The sequence below is a fragment of the Hetaerina americana genome, unplaced genomic scaffold, assembly GCF_022747635.1.
Source record: "Hetaerina americana unplaced genomic scaffold, ioHetAmer1.1.p SCAF_7, whole genome shotgun sequence".
Taxonomy (NCBI): domain Eukaryota; kingdom Metazoa; phylum Arthropoda; class Insecta; order Odonata; family Calopterygidae; genus Hetaerina; species Hetaerina americana.
Window position 1 is genome coordinate 24,212,658 of NW_027287316.1, and position 27,139 is coordinate 24,239,796.

The 27,139-nt window shown below is 41.0% G+C and overlaps 1 protein-coding gene across 1 annotated transcript; it reads left to right on the forward strand.

Annotated features, from left to right (window-relative positions):
- Positions 1-9,324: 9,324 nt before the first annotated feature.
- On the forward strand, positions 9,325-22,470 carry LOC139696475 (lipase member H-like). The gene is made up of 7 exons (XM_071595259.1): positions 9,325-9,467; positions 11,428-11,602; positions 14,084-14,232; positions 14,805-15,059; positions 16,955-17,143; positions 18,252-18,414; positions 21,942-22,470. Exons 1-7 carry the CDS (start codon positions 9,383-9,385, stop codon positions 21,997-21,999), a joined length of 1,074 nt encoding a protein of 357 aa, XP_071451360.1. The 5' UTR covers positions 9,325-9,382; the 3' UTR covers positions 22,000-22,470.
- The last annotated feature ends 4,669 nt before the right edge of the window (positions 22,471-27,139 follow it).

The window sequence follows — 27,139 nt, forward strand, 5'->3', positions numbered from 1 at the left end:
CATCTGCTCAACCCTTGATGCCTCTCTCACTTTTACCACACGACTACTTCTACCTAAGTACGATTGGGCTGCATTTTAACCTTCGCTGCGCTAGTGATTCCCGACATACTTGTAGAAGCTCAACAGAGCATGAGATTTGACTCTGCTATCAATCCAACTTCGTGAGGATTTCCTATACTAGCAGCTATTCTAAATGTGGCCTAACTGGCGTAATATAACACTGTCTTTCAACCTTATCGTCACATCTCTCCAATTAAGCCTAATTTTTTTTAGCTTGCCCACATATTTCCGATATCACACTAAAAAAAGAAATTTTTCTACTTACCCCAGCTCTATCGATGCAAGTGTAGTTAGCAAGTCTTCATGGCACTACGTAATACGGGCACAGGCAGCTCACAACCACCACCGTACGGACCGTCACGTTACCACTCCCTGGTACTGGGAGCAGAAGAATGACCAAGAGAAGCTGGCCGCAGAACCAAGGTAGGGGGAACCGACAAGGCGAAGGCGTTGGGTGTGCCGAATGGTAGTTTCTGGGGAAGTAACTCTCTCAGAATCCACGCGCTGCAATCGCAGGCGCTCGAATGCCGTCACTATTCATGAAAAGACCAATGATAGCGAGGATTTCGAGTACGTCATATCTAACGAACAGCGTTTTATATTTGATGAAATTTTTGAAATTTGGTTCGTAAAATTTTGGATTTTACATCGCATCGCTTTACACGATTGAGGTTATTTGTGGCAGCAACAACAAGTTTAGCGTCATTAGTCATGAATTGACACTTCTAATAATGACATGCATTTTATATGCAGTAGAGTTGTCATGTGGAATGACATTGTGGTATGATAATAGTTGACACTGGAAAGATCCAAGAGAGATGGAAGGAATACATAGAAGAACTGTACAGCAAAGAACTTAGGCTAACTAGGTTAGACATAGAAAAGGAACATGACATAGATGAAGATAGCTTAGGTGAAGACATACTCGATGATGAGTTAGAAAGGGCATTAAGGGAAATGAAACTAAATAAAGCCGTAGGGGTAGATAATATTCCTACGGAACTACTGAAATTTTTAGGAAATTTTGGGAGGAAGACTCTATAGAACAATTAGTTTCATATCCCACGCAGCTAAAGTTGCTCTCAGGATCATTAACAGCAGAATAGCGAGTAGGGCAAAAGATTACTTAGGGGATTATCAGTTTGGGTTTAGGAAGGGGAGAGGTACGCGAGATGCCATTGCAGTAATGAGATTATTAATCGAGAGGAATATAGAAAGAACCAGGAGGTATTTGCCTGTTTCGTAGATTTCGAAAAGGCGTTTGATGGAGTGAATTGGGAAAAACTAATGAGTATATTGCAGAAAAGAGGAATACATTGGAGGGATAGGAGGCTAATCCGCAACCTGTACATTTCTCAGGCTGCTCAGGTGCGAATGGCGGACTGAGAGTCCGGATGGCAGTGTTAGTTAGAGGTGTAAGGCAGGGTTGTCCATTGCCACCGGTGCTGTTCAACGTTTATGTGGAGGAAATACTTAAAGAGGCATTGGAAGAATTTGAGGCATGAATGAAAGTCGGAGGAGATCGTAAAATCAGTTAGGTTTGCTGATGACCAAGCTTTAGTTTGTCAGTCAGCCAAGGGGTTGCAAGCATTGCTGAGTGAATTGGAAATTCAGTGCGACAGGTATGGGATGAGAATCAAAATTAATAAAACAAAGGTTATGCGATTTTCTAGAAAGAAAAAGGCCAAGCTTAACATTAAAATAGGAGGGGAAAAACTAGAGCAGGTAGAACAATTTACGTATCTCGGTAGTGTTTTGGACCAACACGGTCAAAGTAGTAGGTACGTAAGGAGAAGAATTGCGCTAGGCAAAGAGGCTTTCACAAGGAGGAGGGAGTTGATGACAGGGACTTTGAGTAAGGATGTTAAGAAAAGACTCGTAAAAACTTTGATTTGGAGCGTAGCAATGTACGGCGCGGAAACGTGGTCATTGAAGCAGGAGGATAGACGTAGACGGGAGGCTTTTGAAATGTGGGTGTGGAGAAGAATGGAGAAGGTGAAATGGACAAGGAAGAAAACAAACGAGGAAGTACTTGGTATGGTGGGCGAAGAGAGGGGTTTGTTGGGAGAAATCCTATGGAGGCAGGAAAATTGGCTGAGGGGGGTATTGATCGGCAGTGGGATGTTGAAGACTGTGATAGAGGGGAGAATATTAGGCAAACGGGGAAAGTGCAGGAACAGGATAGGGATGTTGGACGGGATGAAGGGAGGAAGGAAGTACACATAGATGAAGATGGACTTAATGTAGAGTATGTCGCCGGTTTGCGTTTTATTAGGAGTCACAAAATATTTATTTGGTGGTTGTGTCCATCCAAAATCTACCTTAAACGGTAGATTACTTAACAATAATCCGTAACGCTTGTTCGCTTCTCGTGACAAATGTTAACCAACCAGCGGATTTTCTCTGTGCCTGCACGGAGGTCAGCGTGTGATGGAGCTGATATGGCCGTGGATGGGAAATAGTTGGCTGGAATGACTCCCCCGACACCACCACCTGTCTTCTCCTGGTTTATTATAAAAATCAACCGTTAGCCATATATTTCCCTTACGCATATATTACGCATATTATTCGGCCCAAGGCTGCCCAAAAGAATTTTTTTCCTCCCAACTGCATGAATAATGCAATGTTATCTCACCAATATGACCATTATCACGTCTGTAAAATAAAACTAAATTGTAGCGCTAAGTATTTATCTCGAGTACTTGGAATAAATAATTTATGTGGTTTTTTAGTTGCCTTCCTCAATTAAGTTTTTAAGGTGACACCATCACTCAAATCGCCACCCAAATAGTTCAGATGTCTCTGCGGGCTCTTCAATGAAGAACATACGCTGCACGGACCTTTCTTTTGACTCTTTCCTTTCAACTCATTTACCATGAGGGTGGGTCGAATAAAAGCTAATTTACATTCGTTTAACTCCAATAGTGCGGAAAAGTTGCGTATTTGCGTGCTGATATATGGAAAGAGGTTGAAAAAATCCTGTTTAATTTTTAGTTCGCGGAGATGATCTAAAGTTTAAAAAAAGTGTAAAAAATACCAAATATTACGTTAACCCTCACATTGTCAGCTGTACAGGGTTCGTCCGGAAAATAAGTGTACTGATTTAAGTGTACTTTTTTGACAAAAGGTGTAAAAAAGTGTAAAAAATACCAAATATTACGTTAACCCTCACATTGTCAGCTGTACAGGGTTCGTCCGGAAAATAAGTGTACTGATTTAAGTGTACTTTTTTGACAAAAGGGGAGTCGTCCACTACGAATTTGTACCTGAACGACAAACTGTAAATGCTGCATTTTACGTCCAAGTGCTCGACAGGCTTCGAAAACGAGTCGCCCGTGTCCGGCCAGCGATCAAAAACATCTGGCGGCTGCATCACGACAATGCGCCGTCTCACACCGCGCTTGTCGTGTCGGACTTCTTGGCCAAGCACGGCGTGGCAACGCTGCCGCACCCGCCCTACAGCCCGGACTTGGCACCACCGGACTTCTTTCTGTTCCCGAAGATAAAGAGGAGTTTGAAAGGAACGCGATACGGGACTTTGGACGCCGTCAAAGAGGCCGTGACGACGTGTCTTCGAGAGGTTCCCGATGATGCCTTCGCGGGAGCGTTCCAGGAATGGGAACGCCGCTGGAACAAGTGTATCGACTCACAAGGGTCCTATTTTGAGGAATATTAGCTTAAGATATGTAAAAGTGTAATAAATTTTTTTCCTGAGCTCAGTACACTTATTTTCCGGACGAACCCTGTATGTTTTCCCGCTTCTAATAGCTCGAAATTACTCTATTTCAGTTACTGATAACCATAATCATCAAACGTCAACTGTCTTGTCGCAATGACCCCGCATCGCTACTCACTGCTGTTTTCTTTCAGGCTAGCATATTACGTCAAGTTCATCTCGTGCTTGACCTCTTGACTTCTTTCCTACAACTTTTCCTTCAAATGTGGCATTAATTGATAATGAATGTACTTGGACATTGATTACGCCTTAGTACACGTCCAATCAGTTTTCCCCTACCGTTCTTAACAGCGATGCATTTTCTTTTCCTTCTTCTAACACTTTCTCATTTTTTTAACTCAGCTCGTTTTCGCCAGTTTCCTCCAAATACACATTTCCCCAATATTCCATGTCTCGCATCCATGTAAGGATACAATCCAAACAAACGTTCTGGTGAACCTTATTCTAGTGTTTATGCTTGCATGGACTAATAAGTTATTCTTGTTTTGCAACGCTAGCTTCACCAACGCCATACTTCCCAAGCTGGGCAAGGAATAAAACGTCCCGAGCCCCTACCGTCGAATACCTCTCATCAGCTGCCTATGCAAGGTGATGGAAAGGATAGTGAATCGCCGTCTCGTTCGGCTCTTCGAGAGGCTAGATCATCTTTCTGATACTCAGCGTGGTTCCCGACGCGACATATCCATGACCGACCGTTAGCCGCGAGCGGATAATTTTATCCGGGAAGCTTTCCTATTACGCCAGCACGTTGTGGCCGTTTTTTATATCCTGGAGAAGACTTATGACAGAGTGTGGAGACACAAAATATAAAATACTTTAAACAAGTTGGGTTTTAGGGGCAATATGGCCTTTTTATCAAAATATCTTTTAAAGAACCAAGTTTTCGAAGTCAGAATAGGAAAACATCTATCCCGATCGTATGTTCAAGAGAACGGAGTACCTCAGGGTCCGTACTGAGTGGTTTCGTGGAGTGCATAATTGGTAACTTCGGGGATACGGAACGTTGTTTGTCGACCTTCAGCTGGCGAACCAATCGCGTAGGAACCACTTAAACCATTCCGGTGTTCATTACACTTCTGAGGCCGCCTGCATATCCTTTTTAGATTAAAGTGAAGGTTAGCGTGTAGGTCAAATAGTGGGCCTCTATAAACTTTTCTTTGCCAAATTATTTACCTTTAACTGAAGTGAGGGTCAGTGCACGATATATGGATATATGCACGATAGGTCATTTAACACGAATCGAATAGCATCGTAGAGAAAATTTTATAAGGGATTCAATATTAATAGGAAAACGTTCCTCGTTAAAAATTCAAACAATCGTAATGTCAAGAAAACATAATCTGTATTTATAGTTCTTTGCCGAAGTTAAAAACATAGTCGTAGAATATCATCACTGTATTCAAAGCACAGACGCAAGTCACATAATTATTGGGACAGAAAGCTGGTCCAGTCCAGTGATATCGCCGACGGTGAAATTTTCCCAAAATCCTTTTCCGTTTACAGAAATGACCGAGCAAATAGAATCGGGGGGGGGGGGTGTCTTAATTGCAATGAAGTATTTCTTGCGTCAGCAGGGCTTAGGTATTTTCAGATAATGGTTTGGAAAGCGTTTGGTCCTGAATTAAAAGTCATAAATCCAAAAGAATCTATGCATGCGCATTTTACAAGCAACCGGGTAACAAAGATAATTCAACATTAGAATTAGATCAGCAGATCAAAGGTTTCTTATTCCAATAGAATGATCGCGAAGTTATACAGAAGCATAATCTGTGGAGATTACAATGTCCCATCTATTGACTGGAGCACATATAGTGTTAAAACGGGGGTTAAGACAAAGATATCAGCGAGTCGCTGTTGAATTATTTTACGTTGAACTCTTTGCATCAACTTTTCGCTTCATCAACTTTGGGGCGATAATATTCTTGATTTGTTAGCTACGAACATACCCGAAAAAGTCGTTAACTATAGCAGTAAATGCTAAGTTTTCGATACATGGGGTCAGAAATAAGAAGCCTAAAAGATCACTTGACTTAATTAGGGAAGGGGACCATAATGACCTAAAATGCGTGTCATTGTCGTGCTACAGAGTCAATTTACAAAATTTTAAGAAAGATAGTAATCGCCGAAATACTGAGGATACATGGAATCACTTCCTTGATATCACGCGCTTAGCAGTCAAAAAGTTCGTTCCCATTGAATTCATTAAAGATAACACAGAACCAAGATGGTACAACGTCGATCTGTGAAAAATTACAAACTCTTTTTATATGGACATCACTCTATTCCACAAAGTGAAGCCTGATGGTGTAAAGTATACGACGTGGATGTTAGAACATCACTTTCTTTCCTTCAAAGCGTCTTCAACAGTGTCTCACCGAATGCCACCAATAGCATACCTAATCGTTCCGGCCAACCGATGCCCAAATTTAAATCTCATATAATGGAATAGAAGGTTTGCTGAAAAATATCAAGCCTTATGAATCCTCCGGGTCCGATTGAATACCCACACGTATATTTAAAGAACTACCGTCTGAAATAGTACCGTCATCAGAAATCATATTTAAGAAGTCACTGGTAGATCATGAGGATCCACTAGATTGCAAAACGACTAACGTAACTTCAATATTTAAAAACGAAGACTAGGAGGAACCGAGCACTCACAGTCCTATTTCCCTCATATCTATTTTTGCAAGGTATTGGAAAAATTGTTGCTTTATCGCCGGTGAGACTCTCTGATAGTCAGGACTTACTGATGAAAAATCAGCACGGTTTCCGAAAGGGTAAATCGTGCGAGGCACACCTTAAACTTTATGTTTGGGGCATCCTAATTAAGGGAGAGTGCAATGGTCCAGTGGATGCGGGTTTTCTAGATTTAAAAAAAAACCTTAGAAAAAGTAAGTTAACTACTCGCAAAGCTAGACGCATAAGGCAGAGATAAACATATCCGGAGTTGGATTTAAGACTTTAAATGGACGGGTACAAAGAGCAGTCATAGATTAAGTTAGCTCTTATGCAGGAGAAGTTGCTTGAGGTGTTCCCTAGGGAAGTGTTGTCGGATCTCTTTTATTCCTACTTTACGTTAACGACATTGACTCCGTATTCACTATTAAAATACGTTTATTTTCCGACGATGCATTGGTTCACCGAGACAGCCGTATTCCTAGAGATAAATCAATTTCAGCAGATGACCCATAACCTCTAAAACGTTGCTGAGACACTGGGCAGTTAGAATTAAACTTAAAAAGATGCATAATGATGAATTTTTTGAAAAACAGCAATTCCCTCCCCAACTCTTGTTGCATCGGGAACACCGAAATGCAATGTCTGGACCCAATGAAATACTTAGGCGTTACCCTCACTCACGACCTCTCCTGGGTGAAACAAATACGGGGAATATGAGGACAAGCTAACAAAAAATTGGGATTTATTAGAAGATTACGAGGTAAATGTGATGAAAAAGTCAAAGAGAAATGTTATATTTAGCTGGTTAGGCTTTATTTAGAATATGCTTCAAGTATATGGGGTCCTCACGAAGTCGGATTGATAGCCGAATTGGGCCGCTTTCAGCGTAGAGGTTCTAGATTTGTAAAACGTTGCTGTGATAAACTCAGTAGCATATCCAAAATATTAGAGTAGCTAGGCTGGGAATCACTCACGGATCGAAGGTTAAATTACAGATTAAATCTCTAGCATTATTTGGAAGGACGTTTTAGCAGTGATTTTGAAAATGTAATATTACCCCCATCGTACTACGGTAAGATAGATCATGCTAATAAAATTAGAGAGATTAAGTGTAGAACAGATTAATGTAAGTTGTTTTTCCCACGAATGAATTACCTTGTCGGACCGCGGTAGGGATAAAAATATATGAGTCAAAATTTGTCTGGTGTATATTCACCCCCTGCCACACACCCTAGCGGTGGCTTGTAGGATATTAAAAATACCAAAAAATGTACTAAAAATACTTCATGGCTGGGGTGCTAAGGCCACCCACTACATGCACTTGAGTCGGGTGGTGGAATGTCATGAACATAAAGTTGTGTATTTAACACATTTGTGAATTTTCCATCCTGTACGAGTAGAATACTACCTCGTAATTCGTGACGTAGTCTTGCGTGTGACCCCGGCCTGACTAATGTGCTTACGTATTTGTCTTTTTAGTGTAGTCAGTGCAGTAGTTACTAGCAGTATAACATTCCTAATGCGTACAACGGATGTTGCATTAATGCTGTCAGTTAGTCCCCCTTACACGTGCCCTATCGGTGGATCACGGGATGCCGTTTGTTTGTGGAAAGATTGGATTATATGTGGTATGGCTGGTGACCTAACAAGCAAATCGTGTGGTTTTCCGATGGGTTGATTACTAGTCTATTGACTGGAGGGCCCGGGTTAGATCCCGGTTGACGCTTCTGGGCACCCTCAGCTTCACTCAAGCAGACTGATTTTTTGGGTATCAGTTCTTCTTGGGAAACCACAAGCAGCTATGGGAAAGAGATTGGGGTCCATACACTAAGGTGTGAAATACACGCACGGAAAGAGATTAGTGTTTGGTGAGCTCGATCCTTACCAACACAACCTCCGGGTTGAACACTTGTACATCTACATTGCACTCTACCGGTAAACACTAGGCTGTGTGGCAGAGGATAATTGAAAACCAGGCATTGTGGCATATTAGCCAAGAATGGAGCGAATATGAAGTTCATAAGGAAAACAATGGCACCTTCAACAACTGTGTTACCACTGCACATAGAAAATAGACATTGTTCTAGTCTCTTAATTATTCTGCATTCCTTAAAATCCACTTGCGAATGGCTGGAAGTTGGATATGCGAATATCAAGAAAGTAAATGTGCAAATGATTCTAACTTAACAATCGATAAGTATTGCTTTGAATCAAATTGAAATTGATAGAAATGGCAATATTAGGAAATATCAAATCGTGTGTTCCATATTGCGAGTGGTTCATGTCTCCTCCCTAGAATTTCAGGATTACCGTTCAATGAAGAAGGGAGCAGTTTTCTTCCAGAAAAAAATATCACACCGCAGTAGTATTGATATTTTTCCTCGTAATGACATTCTGCAGAACATCGGGGCAATCACGAGACGCAAATTCCTTTTTTTCTGTCCGATACTCCACAGTTGATTGGCCACAGCGTTCGGCGATGAGGAAGATTACGATTAAAATTATGGCGCAACTGCATAGCCGCTCGCAATGGATGCCTAGGCTATTAAGCAAGACAAATCAAGCACGCATCACCAAACGCGTCCATATATCCTGACTTAACACTTCTAAGGGGTACACGATGCTTAGATCAAATGCCATTTGAAATGTTGATACGTTTCATGAACCGGAAAGAAAACATTTGAACCTTTTTGAACTTCCTTAATTGATAATTGAAGGAGGATTTCATTGGTTATAGATCAATCAGATATGGAACTATTTGGCGCGTTAACATGCGACGTCATTTTTTATATTAATAGGTATAAATAATCGAGATGACGACCACTATCCCAGCTGCTACCCTGTTATCGAAACGAGGGTCTACACCATTTACTCTCATCACTCTTACCGATTCACTGGGTGCTGATGTATCCTCTTAGGAGAAACATGGTCAAGATTTCATTATGGATTATCGTCCTTACGGCCTGCATCGTCGCCTTGAGTACAGCAGGTAAGATTCGACGGTCTCAAAAGTTATCACCTAGAAACATACTTATTAGCCAACTATTTGAGCTGTAGTGATCTTACGTACATTTTATTAATTTTTCGCATTATGACCCGATTGATTTTCATACAATTACGAGGATGAAGGTCTTTCGCCATTATTAATGATTCTCAATTTGAGGGCTGATTTGACGCAGCTCCTGAATCGAGTCTCCTGACTGTTAACTTCTTCGCGACTTTTCCATTTCGTTCACATTTGCCGTTAATCGTTTCTTCCAAAGCATCTGGAGAGTTATCTTTCGTTTATTTTGCACGCTTTTCCTTCAAGTGCTATCAACACCTAGCAACACTATCATGCACCGAGTTAAGTCAATTCATTGATTTTATTCATTAGTCTTCTTCGATAGTAACTATATTTTTTTAAATAAGCAATAGAAAACTTGAATTCTAAAAATAAGATAGCCTACAGCCATTAAAATCCATTCCCCATTGTAACTCGTGCTAAACCTGGAACGTTTTCCTTCTAATCGCGGCCTTCAGCATTCGATTGACGCTAAATATGCCCCTAACTCAACCTCTCCTGCCTTCTTTGAATTCCTCCCAACAATTACCCCTATCATGGAGTTCATTTATTCTTTTCCGTTCATTTAATTTCATCCTCCTCCAAACACGCATTTGAAAGGCGGTTGATTGGAGACAGCCACTATTAAAACGTTTAAAGGGAATCGAACTGTACGAAAAAATATACTAGGAAGCAAACAGCATAGGTGCAAATTAGTGAATTAGGCCTTATTAATATATATATAATTCCTCTGAATGATCCATGCTGCTTCAGGGAATTACCGCCGCGTCCGTTGATCGCTAAACAACTGCCCTCAAGCAGTTGTCTAACTGTCGCAGCTGTATCATGTGTAACAACTTTCATCGTGAAAACAGTTGCCCCACAATCAACCAACGCGACCGTAATTCCCGGAAACAGCATAGATTCTTCATCAGATAGACGTCGCGGAAGCCTAAGATTTAATATAATTTCTCTATTTAACATATTATAGAGAATATTACGCCAAGAGTTTACAGTGCGAATCTATTTCATGAGTAGCTGCGGAAGCAAGAGTCATTGCTGCTATGACGGAAATGAATAAATATACATAAATATGTAATATAGGTGAGGTAGTTTTGATTGTTTCAAAGTGTCCACATTTTAAATTTTCATTATTACTTTATGTGTTATATTTCAAATTGAATTGGTAATTAACGCTAAAACTTGGAGCGCGTTATTTCAACTCAAATATAATGTCGGTGATTTATGTAGCAACATTCTATAGAGTGCATTGAAATTTATACATAGATAATGTTCTATGTTGGACAACATTTCGCGAGCCAAAGTGTAATGAAAATATGCAAGAGAAGGTATGCCTTCGTAATGTCATTACGGTAATGCAATCGAAGGCAAATTTTCAAGATATCCAGTATTAAATATCTTTGAATTGCAACAATTTCAGAGGATAATTAGCCTTGACTGGAATTCAGAGTGTTATTATAGCCTTGACTGGGATTCAAACCCAGATCCCTCGACGCCCGATCATAATCTTTGACCAGTTAAGCTACCGAGGCGTCGAGTGAAAATTTGCAGTATGAGATGACGCATCGATAGCTTAAGTGACTAAAGCACTCTGCCGGAAAAACTCAGGGTTCGTGTTCCAATCCCAGTCAAGGCGAATCATTTTTAAACTTTGAAATTGTTGCAATATAATGTCCATTAGCGGATGACTAAAATTAATGTCGTGGCATTTCCCGCAGTTTATTTGAACGAAAATATCTTTGTCAAATTATCAGTGGCCGAGAAATATTTATCTATTCACTTGAGGTAAATATTGGTGAATAATATATGTTTTATTCAGAGTAAGTTGGCGGGAAAGCGTAAAATAGAGTTATCCCATAGAATAGAGTTTGCGCCTCTTCCGCAGATTCCGAGAATTCGCAAGGCATCCTGGTGATCAGCGAAAACACGGCGGGCACAAACTGGCCCGAGGTCTTGTACTTCCCGGACGCTCAGGAGCGACCTCGACCCGGCAGACTCATTGGTCGGGCGTATTACACACCTGCCACCAAGGAGGATATATTCTTCAAGCTGTACACGAGGCACGTATTAAAAGGGTTGAGAAAGGAGGACTGACCGAACGCTGTGCAGCCATTGGTGAAATACGCCCGGCGTTAAAAATAATTGTGAATAATTGATGCCTCGATATACGAGTATTGCTACCTTTAAGTTTCATTATTTTTTCACATTTTAAAAATTGAATCCTTTTCATTAAATTAAAAGTTTACAAAAAAGTTGATGGGATAAATCCGAATGTAATTTTACGAAAGAGCAGCTTTCATTATAAATGGACCCTATTGAGTCAACCATGCTTTACACCTACCGATTTATTAAAAGTTCAGTACCTAACTATCTAACTACCGGTTAAGATAGGTTTTTGGATGGACACAACTACCAAATAAATATTTTGTGACTCCTAAGGAAACACAATCCAACAACCTACTCTACATCAGGTCCCTCTTCATCTCTGTATAGTGTCCATCATTTTTTTCTTGGGAATGATAATTGAGGTGGTTTCCCGTTGCCTTCCTCAATAGTGTTTTTAACTTGACACCATCACTTACTGGCCGCCCCACTGGGGTCAGACGCCATTGCAGCCGCCTCACTGAGGAACAGATGCTGTGTGGTCTACCTATCGTCTGGCTCCTAACCTTCGACTTATCTGGCATGGGTGACCCTACCGAGAGCAATTATTATTACTCCCGCCAGCACAGCTCTAGGGGTCATCGGATCGCACAAGCCCTTCCACCACGTCAAGGTTGAATTCCATGGAAGGGGATGTATGTATATGTATATGATGCATATACTTGGGACAAAGTCGATTTGTTTTCGGGAAGCTCTGATGCCCTCTTTCCTGCCTACTTTGAAGGATTTCGCTCAACAATTCTCTCTCTTCTCCCATCATACCTCGCACTTCCTCACTAGTTTTATTTATAATCTTTTTCAGCTTTTCGATCCTTCTCCACAACCACTTTTCAAAATCCTCCAAACTACGCCTCAATGCTTCAATGACAACGTTTCCGCGCCGTAGAAATAAAATCAGAAATTTTACAGGAATCACTGTAACTAAACATTTAGAAAGACCTAAATTTTGAAGGCGCATGCTTAGTGTGTAATTGCCACTACCACGCAATAGCGGGAGCAGACAGTTTCCATGTAGATAGACAGAAGCTGAGGGTCCCCAGCGGCGTCACCCGGAAACAAACCCAAACCCACCGGTCAGTAAGCTCAGAGGTTTAAATTCAGGAATTAATTCGCAAGTAATTCTTGTAAGTAATTCAATTAATAATAATTATTTAGACTAATTTGAAATAAACAATTTTTTCAAATGAGTCTAAACAACAATGATAATTTTATCCAGCAGTTTTCTCTTCATGACGTGGAATCGTAGCCACCAATATTCAAAATTTGAACTCAATCGATTGGTGATGTTAATAAATTTTTGGAAATTAAAAACAAATCGGAGCTTTAGAACAGAATCTCGATAGCCTTTAAACCTCAAAATCTAAAAAATCTCCATTCGAGAAGTAATTTTCATCAATGATTTAATTGCATATTAAAGTTATAATTTCTATTGATCTGGCCTAGAGTTATACTTAAAAGTTTCCCCTTTACTGGGTGATATTCTAAGGTCGCTAATAATAAAAAAAAGTGTTTTGAAGAATAAGAGAGATAAATATAAATTACCAAGTTGAATGCCATACCCCTTCCGAATGGACTACAACCTAGACGTAATGGAAGAACTTGTGCGTTCTGATGACCCCTAGAGCTGAAAGCTCTAACTTATATCCAATATTGCATAAACCCGATATTAGCATGGCCCAAATTACTTGAATAATTTGACAAAACTATATTGTAACCAAAAGAAAACTTTATTTTTAATTTAGCATACCTGGTCTGTAATAATCTCCTTCCAGACACCCTAGCGATGGCCTGCGGGGACGAGGTATATGTTGTCAGGCGCAATTAGCACTGAATGAGAAAACGAGGTGATGCACTTTAAAGATTATTTCTTACAGAAATAATTGGAAACAATCGATTTTCACAGTAGCAATTTACCGAAAAAATATGAACTCTTACACTTTACTTTTATTGAAAAAATCCGATTCTATCAACTTTTGTGGCAGACTAATTACAATGCAGGAAGCGTCTTCCCAGCTGTCAGCATAAATCATGCTATTGTATATTTACATAATCATAATATTGTATAATTACATATAGCGACAGTTTTATTGCCGCTCTTCATTGAAGTGAATAAATTGAAATCTTAATACGGAGTGAAATAAGTGCTACCATGTGAGTTTGAGAAGAGATTCAAAAACATTGGTATAAGTATAAAAATTTACAGAAAAGTGCATTGAAATCGGCCCAAGCCTCTATTACTTTGTGCATTTTTACCCAATTTACGCAAAAAATTAGAAGTCCCGACTCACAGTTTATTAGAAAAGAGATTTTCCATGCCTTGCCTCTCGCATGTACGCATTCAGTTGCACCGTTACAACTTGTTTCCTTCATTGAAACAGGCACGGTCCGAAGGAAGGGGAATCCTTGAATATCGGAGACACCGACGAACTCAGGAATTCTACGTTCGACTTTTTGAAGCCAACCTTTATCTTAACGCACGGATTTTTGTCGGGAATAAACTCCGAAGCCGTCCAGAGCATCAAAGACAGTGAGTTCGTGTATGCCCATGTTTCAATTCTCTCCTGTCATGTAGATTTCGGGGGGGGGGGGGGGGGGTTGGGTGGGAGAGAGTGCACTGCTTTAAGTTGAATCATTGCTTTCTTAAACGCAAATTAATTTTTTGGGTTAACTCCACAGGGTACCGGCCGTTTTCTTGCCGGAATCCGCACCCTTTTGGATTCATTTATCTTACCACATGTAAAATAAAGATCTTCCAATTTGTATATCTATTCTGTTCAGTTATTACGCCGTTTTAACTCCCAAAACAAACCACTCATCCCATTTTCCTTATAAGAACAATTCGGGTTACAATATGCCATATGAAAACACCATAGAAATACTAAAATATTCTCCTTGGTTCTTTTAAATGGTTGAAATTTATCCAGATAGCTTGCTTTTACTACAAAATTACATTTTTACCAAATGAGGCATAAAATTCCGGGGCACATTCAAACATGCTTTTGACTATGGCCGTCCCGCTTATTCCGAACTGTTCGTTGAGGGCCCGTGGGTCAAATCGGCGACTCCATAATGGTTCAAAATGATCCTTCTGTCCCGCAGTGTACTTGGGTTTCAAGGAGGAGAACGTAATCGCCGTGGACTGGTCCCGAATCGCAGCCAACCCGCTCTACTTCATCGTGAAGCGGCAAACGGTGCACGTGGCGGGCATCGTGGCTGACTTCGTGCACTTCCTGAAGCTGTCGGGAGTCGATTTGGGGAATATCCATCTATGCGGTCACAGCCTAGGGGCACACGTCATGGGGCTCACCGGGAAGGAATTCAACAAATTCCCCAGTAAAATCGCCAGAATCACTGGTGAGTAAATAGATCTTGTAGTCCGGAGTTCAAACACTAGAACGCAGTGAACCATATGTTAAGGACCACTTATAGTGGAACACTTGAACTTATTCCTTTTCACTTTTCCATCACGAAGTGTGGGGGAAATCATTATTTTCAAGAAAAAAATTGGCATCCGAAAAAATGAAACTACATCTTTAAGTTCCCATGAATACCTTTTTGCCAAAATTCGATTTATGTTCGCATCTCTGTCCAAGTGAAGGGATAGATTTTTTCTTTGGGGAAGATAACTGAAAATAGAACAATGATAACGTTGGTAAAAGTGGAATTTTTCAATGGGAAGAGAATTTTTGGCGATTACACTGAGTAAAAATGTGAAGAAAAGACTAGCAAGGTCTTTAATATGAAGCGTATTGTTTTATTGACGCGAGAAACGAATGGATGAGCGTAGATTGGTGGGTTTTCAGAAGTGGATACGGCGGGAAATTGAGAAAATACCTGTAATTTGTAGATAAAAGAAAACAGACGCTGATGATTGAAAAAGGGTGGCCGAAGAGAGGAAGTTACGGCTGGAGAATATGGAATAATGAAACAGAGGTGGATGGAGGAAATACTCGTACTGAAGGGTAGTGATATGTTTGAGGTCTGTGATGAAAATGAGAACGTTCGAGGCACGGGCAGAGGAAGGAAGGTAGATAGAAAGTAGACTTTTGTGGAGAGCATGAAAGCGGCAGAAATGACTAAGAAATGAAGAAATAGATAATATGTACCTACGATAATTTGAAATAAATTGTTGATAATCATCGTTTAAATCCTACCATACAATAGTTGGAATAACTTTACTGATTGATAGCTAAAAGTTATTATTATATTTAGCAAGAACAAAAGATCCTTAAAATTTTTATCAAATGTTTCTAAATGAACAGATTAAATTTTGGCCAAAATCTACCTTCCTGATGTGCCACTGACAAAATACAGCACTGCGGAAAATAATGAATGCGCATGTGAAATTTGCTGAGCGTCTGCTATCTAAGTAATTCAAGCAAAGGGAATTAGTAAACTCCTTTATCTTGAGAAATGAATTCCTCCTTCTGCGTCTGATTAATCAGCTCTTTTTATATCTAGCATGGAGCTAAATCAGTATGTATTTCCTTGTCGCTCACTGCAGTCGCCATTGGTATAAGCAACAGCGATGAGATGCCTCCACTGCCCCGTGTTATCTGTAGTCCTTTCAAGTCAGCCTGGTCGAAGACATCACGCAACAGGGGATATAACTGTAGAAGAGTGATACATATAACTGGCATGTGCACACCATATGTACAGTGGCTGATTTTGATTCATGTTATTCCACGTTTGTCATGGTGCTCATCATGGGGAGTGCAACTCGTAGGAACTAAAGGAAATGTAAACAAGCTTGCGCGATTGTGAGTGGAAGGAAACTGGACTCCTTCCCTTACTCTCTTCTTCCATTCATTTTCTTCCCTCTCGGAATAAATGCTTGTTCTTTGTATCCTCCGAGAGTAAAACCTCCCGTGTTAACCGAGATGCACTAAATCCATCTGCGTAGCAGGCAATAATATGGAGGGCATGGTATTCCACTTGTTAGAACGTCGGAGTACTGACCGGGATCGATTGACGCCCTTGGAAAACCTCAACTGCACTTATCCCGATTGATTTTTCAGGTACTAACTCTTCGTGGCAAATCATAGGCGGAAAGGAATTGGCTCCCCAACCCTGATGCGTGGTTGTGTGAACGCTGTTGGTATTTGTATTTGGTGGGCTCTTCCGTCCCATATCACACCAGCCTTCGCGTACACAGATGATTTTTTTGGGGATGTAAACGGTATTTGATAAATTTCGTATCGATGCAGTTGTCTGGAGAAAAACTAAGCTCCATTCGTCCATCCCTCCAGGTCTGGATCCAGCAGCACCCCTCTACTCCGTGAACGATACGTCGACTCGTCTCGACCGAGATGACGCCGACTTTGTTGATGTCATTCACACGTGCGGTGGCTTGCTGGGCTTCGGAGCGCCAATCGGGAAGGTCGACTTCTTCCCAAACGGAGGGAACATTCCACAACCTGGGTGCCCTCTCGACTATAGTAAGTGGTCAGCTTGTGCCCTTGTCATGAACATTGCCATTATCATTTTCAGGCGTAATTATATGGTTTGATTTGATGTTGATTCACACCCGTTTGAGAACGGCGGTGAAAAAAGGTTGCATTTACACTTCGGTATTCCATTACAATTAATTATTACAAAATATTGGAAAGTTCAATTTTTCAAAAATGAAACATTCGCGACCCGGGTTGATTTTCCAGAGGATAATCTTCAGACCATCATCAGATATCATCATGATGCCATCAAAACCACGCGATTGTCAGACCTTTCGATTACGCTGTTTTTTATTTATTTGTGTACCCTGCAAACAAACGCTAAAGTATGTGGTACGGGATGAATGCACACCACACTAATTTTGGCCCTAATATGACCCTACAGCGATCGGAAAATGTTATTCTGATCCCTTACCGTTCGTGAAAAAAATGACATCTTACTCGTAACTCTTATCTGTTCGACACTTAATCTCTTTAATTTTATTGACATGATCTCTCCTACCATAGGGCGATGTGAGTGATGAGACATTTTCAACATCACTGCTAAAGAGACGTCCTTCCAAATTATGCAAGAGCAATCAACAATTCAACCTTCGCTCCATTGAGTGATTCCCAGCCTAGCTGCTCTAATATTTTGGATACAATACTAAGTTAATCATAACACGTTTTACAAATCTAGCTCCTCTACGATGCACGCGATCTAATTAGGCAAGATTTTGACATATTGTTACAGGGTTCGTGTGATTCAATCTTTCTTTCGTGTAATCTTTTATTCGTTCGTTCAACTATGTATTCTTCCCTTAAGTCGTTGGTCATTCAGCCATCATCCTGTCAACCAGTTAGCCTTTGAATTGCAAATTTGAATGTTTATCCATTCGATCTTCTATGCATCCATCATTCGTTCATAGTGCTCTCATCCATTCATTAAGTCACTCAGTTTCTTTTTTTTTGTTAAAAATATTACTTAGTCTCTCGTTCATTTGTTTATCCGTGTATTCATCGTTCCGCTATTTCGTTCTATTTAATTTCATTTATTATCGCACGAGTGCCTCGGGGAGAAAGAACTTTTCTTTACCGGCCCCTTTCCTCGTTCCAGTGTTCGCTGGCACGTGCTCACATAGCCGCGCGTGGAGGTTCTACACCGAATCCGTCAACTCCGTCGGGTTCGAGTCCGTGCCTTGTGCGAGTTATGAGGACTTCCAGCAGAATAACTGCCCCCAAGAGATGAAGACGCCCATGGGAGCTCCGACACCTCGGAGGTGAGTAAGGGCCAGATTGCGGCACAGAGCGCCTCAAATGCTCTGTCTTAATGTGAGGCCCCAGCTTTCGCGTTGTGGCATTTTCTTGCGAGAGAAAAATGGTGACGTCACCTGCGTGATAGGTTTTAAATAATATTAATTGATTGTTCCCAGGACATTCTCTATTCTGCCCTCCATAAATGGCGCTACTGGGATAAAGAGTAGGGAGACATTTCACCGCCACCATCACGAGTTTAATATCTGATTGTACATATATATAGTCCTGTCCCATCTCTGGGAGACCCCAGATACCATATCTCAATCAGCATATTAAAAACAAATTGCGGACGTCATGAGATGAGACTGATTATGTAATATTTCCTGTTCGAGCTCACTTTAAAGGATTTCGACTCCTATTCCTCGCAAGTCAATCCGGTTCACCAAGGTTCTTCGAATAGGTTAGGGGTCTTCTTCTGTTTTTAAAACATTTCCACTAGATATTTTACGTGGAAGAGTCGTTTCTGAGATATCTTATTGCATAGTCTGTCGTAGGAGGCCAAGTAGAGGTATTCAGAGCGGGACAAACCTATAAATACGGCCGAAGATTTCTGTATAAAAATATGTTCTTACGCAATACTATTAGGGGGAAAGACCCCGTTTATTTCGTTCAAGATCAGCTGGCTGACAATCAGTAGCTTACTTAACAAGTGGGACTTAAGTGAGTCGAATATCAGAGGAGGCATTGCTTTCTTACACTGATGGTAGAGAGGCGGGAGCAGGAATTTGGAAGGGAAAGAGCATGAAGTAATCCGTCAAGTTTATATACTAAAGGGCTTCTCTTTGGCAGTGGTATGGAACATTTATTTTTACCCCCATCGTACTACGGTGGGAGAGATCATGCTAATACATTTAGAGAGATTAAATGTAGAACAGATGGATTTAAGATATCATTTTTTCTACGAACGATAGGGTAACATAATAACATTGCTTGACCGCGGTAGGGTCGTATTTGGGTAAAGTTATTCTGTTGTGCATTCATTCCCTGCCACACACCCTAGCGGGGGCTTGCAGGGTGCATACATTTATGTTTTTTAATTTATGTACCATGCAAGCCACCGCTAGGGTGTGTGGCAGGGGGTGAATAATGACCAGATTAATTATCACCCTATCGCGATCGGACAAGGTTATTATAATCCCTTATAGTTCGTGGAAAAAATTACATCTTAAATCTATATACTCTGCGCTTTATCTTTTTAATTTTATTGACACCATCTATCCTACCGTAGTACGATGGGGGTAATAATGCATTTCTACAGCACTACTAAAGATACCTCCTCGCAATTTATGCAAGAGCTTCAATCTGTAATTTAACCTTCGCTCCGTGAGTGATTCCCATCCTAGTTGCTCTTAACATTTTGGATACACTACTCAGTTTATCATAACAAAGTTTCACAAATATAGCTTCTCTACTCTGCACGCGATCCCATTCGGCAATTAATCCAACTTCGTGAGGATCCCATATAGTGGCAACATATTCTAAATGAGGCCTAACCAGCGACAGATAACATTTCCCTTTGACCTTTTCATCACATTTACCAAGTACTCTTCTAATAAGTCCAAATTTTTTGTTAGCTTGTCCATATATTCCCCGAATGTGCTTCACCCAGGAGAGATCGTGAGTGAGGGTAACCCCTAGGTATTTAAATTCAGTCTACACATTCCATTTCGGTGTTCCCAATGCAGTAAGCTTTCGAGTGGGAATTGCTCTTTTTCCAAAAATGTATGACTACGCACTTTTTTAAGTTTAATTCTAATTGCCAAGTGTCGCACCAGCGTTGTATAGCATGAAGGTCATCTGACAAAGCAGATGTGTCCTCAGGATCACGGATATCACGGTAAACTACTGCTTCATCGGCAAATATACGTATCTTACTAGTGACTACGGAGTCAATGTTGTCAACGTAAAATAGGAATAAAAGAGGTCCGATAACGCTTTTCTAGGGAACACCTAAAGTAACTTCTTCTGCATAAGAGCTAACTTCATCTATGATTGCTCTTTGTACCCGACTATTCATACGTACGATTTGTGGAGGGCCGCTAAAAAAGCTGGCATTGGACGTTAAGGTGAAAGTGAAGCGACGAAGCAGTGACGGAAACGTGCTATTTTTCTTTAGTGAGGCCTCACATTGAGTATGTGGCGGGCGTTTGGGATCCATTTCAAAAAACATCAATGGCAAAATTAAATAGGATGCAGAGAAAGGCCGCTAGGTTCGTGAAAAGCTCGTACCAAAAACACAGCGTCACACATTTAATATAGTATTTGAGGTGGGAACCTTTAAATATGCGAAGACTGAGGGCTAAATTAAACTTATTACGAAGATATAAAGCGTGAAGTTTTGCATCTGTAATTGGAGATATAATTAGACCCCCTAATTACATTGGAAAGGCCGACAATGGTAAAAAAATTAGAGAGTTAGATTGGCGATCTGATAGATTCGAGTATTCGTTTTTCCCGCGCACTATTTGCGACGACAATGAAAATAGGAACACTTACGAAAATAACAGCTACACGCTGTCGAAAATGGTGAAATTCCGACAAAACACTCTCCAAGTCTGGCATCCTAACCCCCCCGCCGTGCGCCCTTCTGCCAAGTGGGGTGTACATGAATGTATGTCAAATCCCTTGTATTTGTGAATCGTCCATCCTGAATGTGTAAAGTACTTACCGGTAATAAGGGTCTGAATCGCATGTGTGCCTGCCCTCTTTCAGTGCATTTTATTGTCCTGTTTGTGGAGGCATAAGAATAGTTGCTATGTAATACTCGTAATATATGTAGGCATGTTGCGTAATTGGTTTTCGGTCGCCCCCTTTCCAGATGGTTTTTGGTGGATCGCGGACTGCCAGGTGCATAAGAAAGTAGAGAGAATAAATGTAGAATGGCTGGTGACCTACCACCCCCTGCCACACGTCCTTGCTGCGGCTTGCGGGGTATCATATAGATACAGATGAGATGTAAGGAAGTATGTAGACGCCTAAGACTCGTATCTATACTGGATTTGCATATGTGTCTGCTATCTCTGTACTATTCGATATTTTCGTACCTAGGCGACATTGTCAGATGTTACTTAAATGTCCCATGTTAATGTTATTTTTTAATACGGCCGATATCATTGAAATTTGATGATACATATCATATGTATAGTCGAGATATCACAGCCCTATGATATTCACTTTGTATTGTTGGCCGATACTGGAAAATGAATATCGCACTGCCAACATGGAGATCGCAAAGAATGGTGATCACGTCGATTGATTCTCAACTTAAAAAATCTCAATCTAAAAAATCTCTTTTCGAAAAATGAATACGCTTGCCAAAATTCCAAACTACGAGAATTCTCTCCCTGAATGAATTCTCTAACGCCACAAGATTATTCGGCGGCTTACAGGTTGAATGTGTAGCATATTTAAACGTCTTAAATGGCGCAAAATATGGCCTAGGGCTTGGCGGCTATAAATTTTGGTTCTCATCCCATCTTTCTTCCTGCAGTGCTCATGGCGATTTCTACCTCTACACGGCCGGAACTTCCCCCTTCGCCCTCGGCTAAGCACCGTGAATGAGTACGTTGAAACGGACTGGAACGGGTCATATCAGACCACTTGTGCTGACATCCTCAAAGGGAATTTTGTAATTTCGACCCCTTCTGGATATAAAAAGAACAACATTGCGATGGAGTGATAACGAGCGGCTGATCCTCAACTTCTCCGTGATCCGTCGCTTGCGGGATGTCCACTCAAACTGTGACGAGACTTTAAAAGAGTATCTACCACGCTTCACTTCATCCTACCCATTTACTGGTTTGGGTTGTGAATTGGAAAAATAGGGTTCCTTGCGATGTTTCCAGCTTGGTGTGTGTCGAATATCTTAAGCTTTTTTGTTCCTGAACCATGACTATTCTTACTTCATAATTTATCCTTATTATTTGTGCCAAATATATAATGAAATACTGTTGTCAGCGTTTAAGGAAATAATTGTACATAACATAGTAATAGAAAAAGTTAATAAAACTATAGTGACGTATAATTAACCATTTAATGCCTTGTAGTAGTAGTAGTTCTTAGGGGAGGCGACCGACAGCTGAGGTCATTTGCGCCAAAGGGGATGGATAGGAAAGAATGAAGGGTGGAGAGAAACCCGGCGTTGGCATTAGCCTACTCTTTACGAAAGGCGCCAAGGGGTCCGCAGTTTAACGTCCCATCCGACGGACGGCGTACTCACTCAAAGTGCCCTCCACAAAGCACCTCAAGTAGGGATCGAGATACCTCTGAAAAATATTCAACACCGCCGAGATTTGAAGCCGCGCCCTCAGGGTGGGAAGCCATTACGTTAGCCCCCGCACCATCTCGATCCCCATTTAATTCCTTTCACTGGATGAAATATAAATGAAATAAACATATAAATGGATAGGCAAGATTAACAGATGAAGAAGTATTTCGAAGAGTGAGTGAAGAGAGATGCCTAAGGAGAACTCTTACTTTCAAGAAGAGGAGGGAAATAGATTGGGCATATCCTGAGGCACGATAGCGCAACTTAATAGCAGTATACTGGCTTAGGGGGTGATTTTGATGGATAATGTGGGCGAGCGCATGATGGCTGCATTTTTCAAATAGGTAGTCTTTCAGAGCCAACTAGAAAAACTCAAAAAATTCTCTGAGACAATCCCGTCTCAGAATTCCCTGGAATCGCAAAAATGAGAACACTTATTTATTTATTTATTTATTTATATATACCCTGCAAGCCACCGCTAGGGTGTGTGGGTGTGGCCAAACTCCAGACTAGTTTTGGCCCGACCATGACCCTAACACGGTCGAATAATGTTATTATGATCCTCTTTTCTTCTTGGAAAAAATGGAATCTTAAACGTCATCCCTTTTCGACACTTAATCTCTCAAATATTTAAGGCATGGCCTCGCCTATCGTAGCAGGATTTAGTGTTACAATACATTTTCGACATCACTGCTAAAGAGAATCCCTTCTAATTTATGCAAGAGCTTCAATCTGTAATTTTACTTTCTCTCCACGAGTGATTCCCAGCCTAGCTGCTCCAGCACTTTAGTTACGCCACCAAGTTTATCATAACAAGGTTTTACAAATCTAGCTCTACGCTGAACCCGATCCAGTTCGGCTATCAATCCAACTCCTTGAGGATCCTATTTTCTTGCAGCATATTCGAAATGAGGCCTAACCAGCGACAGATAAAATTTCCCTTTGACCTTTTAATCACATTTACCTTTTACTCATCTAATAAATCCTCATTTTTTGTCAGCTTGTCCACATACTCCCCGTGTGTGTTTCACCCAGGAGAGATCGTGAGTGAGAGTAACGCCTAGGTATTTAATCCTTAAATGATGTCATCAAAATAACAGCTGGAATAAGCTGCAATCGTCCCTCCGAAATCTCACAATGGAATAGTGATCTTTTAAAATTTATTTGTATGCGTAAGTATTTATAAAGCTTGATACTTCATTATGGTACCAATTACTGTCGAGAGTATTTACATTTACGCTTTTGAACTCGGAACTTTTATATAGGTTGTGTTCCAGTGCAGATAAGTTGGTTTATGGGATGAAAATTTAAAAAGTATCCTTTAAAAACAAAAAAAACAGTTTCATTTTTGTAATCGGTTACTGAGAATTCCATATTGCTATCTGAGACCATTGAACTGTGATCCAAGGTCCGGCCATGTCCGGGAGATGGTTGTTCGTGCCAGGACAAAATTCTCCGCCGAAACAATTCTCGTTGACATTTGAGTTTTAACGAGCGTATTTGTGTGTTAAATGAGTCAATTTTTACGTTGATATGGATTAAAGAGAGTTAAATGTTTAACAAAAGAATGGAAAATCTGGTAGAAGACCTTGCTGTAACCATATACTATATTACGAGATCTGTCCAAACAGAATCACGATTTTTGTGTCCATACTAAAAAGAAAGACTCGTACTTTTCCACAGATTTTATTACACGGTACAACGCGTTTCACCGACTTGCGGCATCATCAGGCACAAATTTGCGAAACAGACAGAGCAAGAATATATACCCTCAGGACAGAGTGGGGGCGGGGAGGGTTGGAAGGGCCTGAGAGGGGTGGGAGCTCTCAGGTGAGTTGATGGGTTGTTTTGACCATTTCCAGGCTAGTTTCTCGGAGAGGAGTGGGGAGGGGTATGGGAACAATTGCTCATTACAAAGTGTCGTGTTGGGGTTTACCAAGTGCCTTCTTAACTCTAATTGCTCGAGAGCGTCCATTTTTAATCCTTTTGGGAGTGTGTGTAATATCTCTGGGACAAAGTCACTGCTGTGGTCGAAAAAACTCAGTCGGGCAATTCATAACCGAAGAAGAGGAATTTGAGCAAGGGGGCATCATGCATTCTCCCGACAACTCTCGCCCACACGTTGCCCGCCAAACTACCGCTCGTAGTAGTAGTATGATTTAGGGGAGACGACCGACAGCTGAGGTCATTTGCGCCATAGGGGATGGATAGGAAAGGATGAAGGGTGGAGAGAAACCCGGCGTTGGCATTAGCCTACTCTTTACGAAAGGCGCCAAGGGGTCCGCAGCTTAACGTCCCATCCGACGGACGGCGTACTCACTCAAAGTGCCCTCCTCAAAGCACCTCAAGTAGGGATCGAGATACCTCTGAAAAATATTCAACACTGCTGGGATTTGAACCCGAGCACTCTGGGTGGGAAGCCAGTACGATAGCCCCCGCACCATCTCGATCCCCGACTTTGGTTAGGACATTGTCAACCACCCACCCTTTAGTCCGGACTTGACCCCCAGCGACTTTCGCCTGTTCCCTAAGTTGTAAGAATATTTGGCCGGAAGGCGATTCAGCTCCGACGAAGAGGTGAAAGGTGAAGTTCAACGTTTCCTCAAGGAGATGGCGGCGAGCTGGTACGACATGGGCACACAAAAACTGTCACAGCGTTTTCCAAAAACACATCGACCGAAACAGCGATTATGCAGAAAAATAGATAATTGATCAATCTTTAAAATGATGTTTTTATCATAGAAAATAAATGTTTTTTTTTATTTATAAGAAATTGGTGACCTTACTTTTGGGATTACCCTCGTGCTTAGCCTAACTCTTTTACTGGGTCTCCAGTATAATTTTTTTATTTCCTTCTCCACCATTTGTACATTCTATGGTTTTCTCATGCCCGATTGCTGAATTTATTTTACATAATTTATAAAAGCTATCACCCCTGGTCACACATCATGTGATGTAACTTTTCACTTTTGCCGTAAACGCATTACCTAAGGTTAAGCCTTCGAATTCTAGGGGTTGAACTTGCTTCCACGGCTCCCACTGACATGGATGTCTTCGATTCATCGTCATGAGTAGATGATTAGTTTGTTGACCTTTACCTTTCTAATGCCTTTGTTCCATGCTCTCTTTGCGAATCAAGAGCCTTCCAACCGAATTCCTCCAACATCCGTATTAATCTTACTCTTTTCTCGTAGAAATGTTCTAAGAACCCAGCGGGTTTCCTCTGAACCTTACTAGACAGCAACGAAACATTGCTGCGTAAAAAAACTTTCTTTGGTTATGTACTGACAAACACGTAATTATGAACATCTTAAGCCGAAACGCGTCGTTATTTAAGTTCTTTTCCAGTGGAAAAGTGCGAGTGTGTTATTCGATATTCCTACTCTGCTTACCACCGATAGTATGTTGCACGCAGAGTTCACGCATACTTATCACGCGTATTTTATTCAGGTCGCTTAATTATTAGATGGAAATGACCCTTAGTATATTCAACGCTGGAAAACTTATACGAGCAAACAGGGCAGCGATTGAAAAATTGTCATCTACATTGCACAGTTTCAGTGGAACATTTTGTTACCAATATTTTTAGCATCAAATATTATGAATCGTGCATATAAGAATAAGAAATTGTATCCGCCGGGATTCAGGCAACGATCAGAACCAGGGCGACCCCACAAAAAGAGATACAGGTCTAGTGTCTACTCGTATTCCAATGGCGGGGATAATTAAATTATAAGAGAAAATTGCACTGAGGGTATGAGTATAGATTTTTTGAAACCAACCACCAGGATTATTTCACGAAGGTACCTCTGTAATAATCCTTACGCAATACCCGTCGCGTACTTCATTTTATTGATTTTATTAATAGTTACGATTACAGCGGCTATCGTGATGCATTATTTATCTCGAGACAACATGAAATAGTATCTTGTTTTCATTTCCTTTCCGCCGGATCTTATTTATAGCCTTGCTTATTTTGCCATCCACAATCCCGACTTATTCGTCAAAATAAATCATTGGTGGGGCGGGTTTATTTCATTTAAATCCACATAAGATTCCGGAGGCCAATCGGGTCAGAACCGGCTGACCTTGACCTCCCGACCATTGGCAATGTTCAAGGCACTATGGGGAGAGATACTCAAGGAAAGATTTGTGTCGGGAAAGATGCGATTGTACGATACTACGAAAGATCGACGGACGAATGGCTGTACGAGTCACCGATCCGTCCTGTTAAGGCAAGTAACAGTATGCGCATATCTACATAACACGCTGTACATCATCGGAGGGGCGGCTGGCAGGGGGTATCAGTGAAGGCTCTAGCCATGGGTATACTTCTGAAGGCGATTTAATTACAGCTAACTACTGTGGCCAAACTTTTCGGTTAACTTTGATTAACAATTATTATTCATCAATTATGACTT

Excerpts from the sequence above, each read along its gene's own strand:
- LOC139696475 (XM_071595259.1), top strand. The coding sequence starts at position 9,383 with ATGTATCCTCTTAGGAGAAACATGGTCAAGATTTCATTATGGATTATC. Across the intron at positions 9,468-11,427 it reads CGTCGCCTTGAGTACAGCAG|ATTCCGAGAATTCGCAAGGC; the intron begins GTAAGATTCGAC and ends CCTCTTCCGCAG. Across the intron at positions 18,415-21,941 it reads GGAGCTCCGACACCTCGGAG|TGCTCATGGCGATTTCTACC; the intron begins GTGAGTAAGGGC and ends TTCTTCCTGCAG.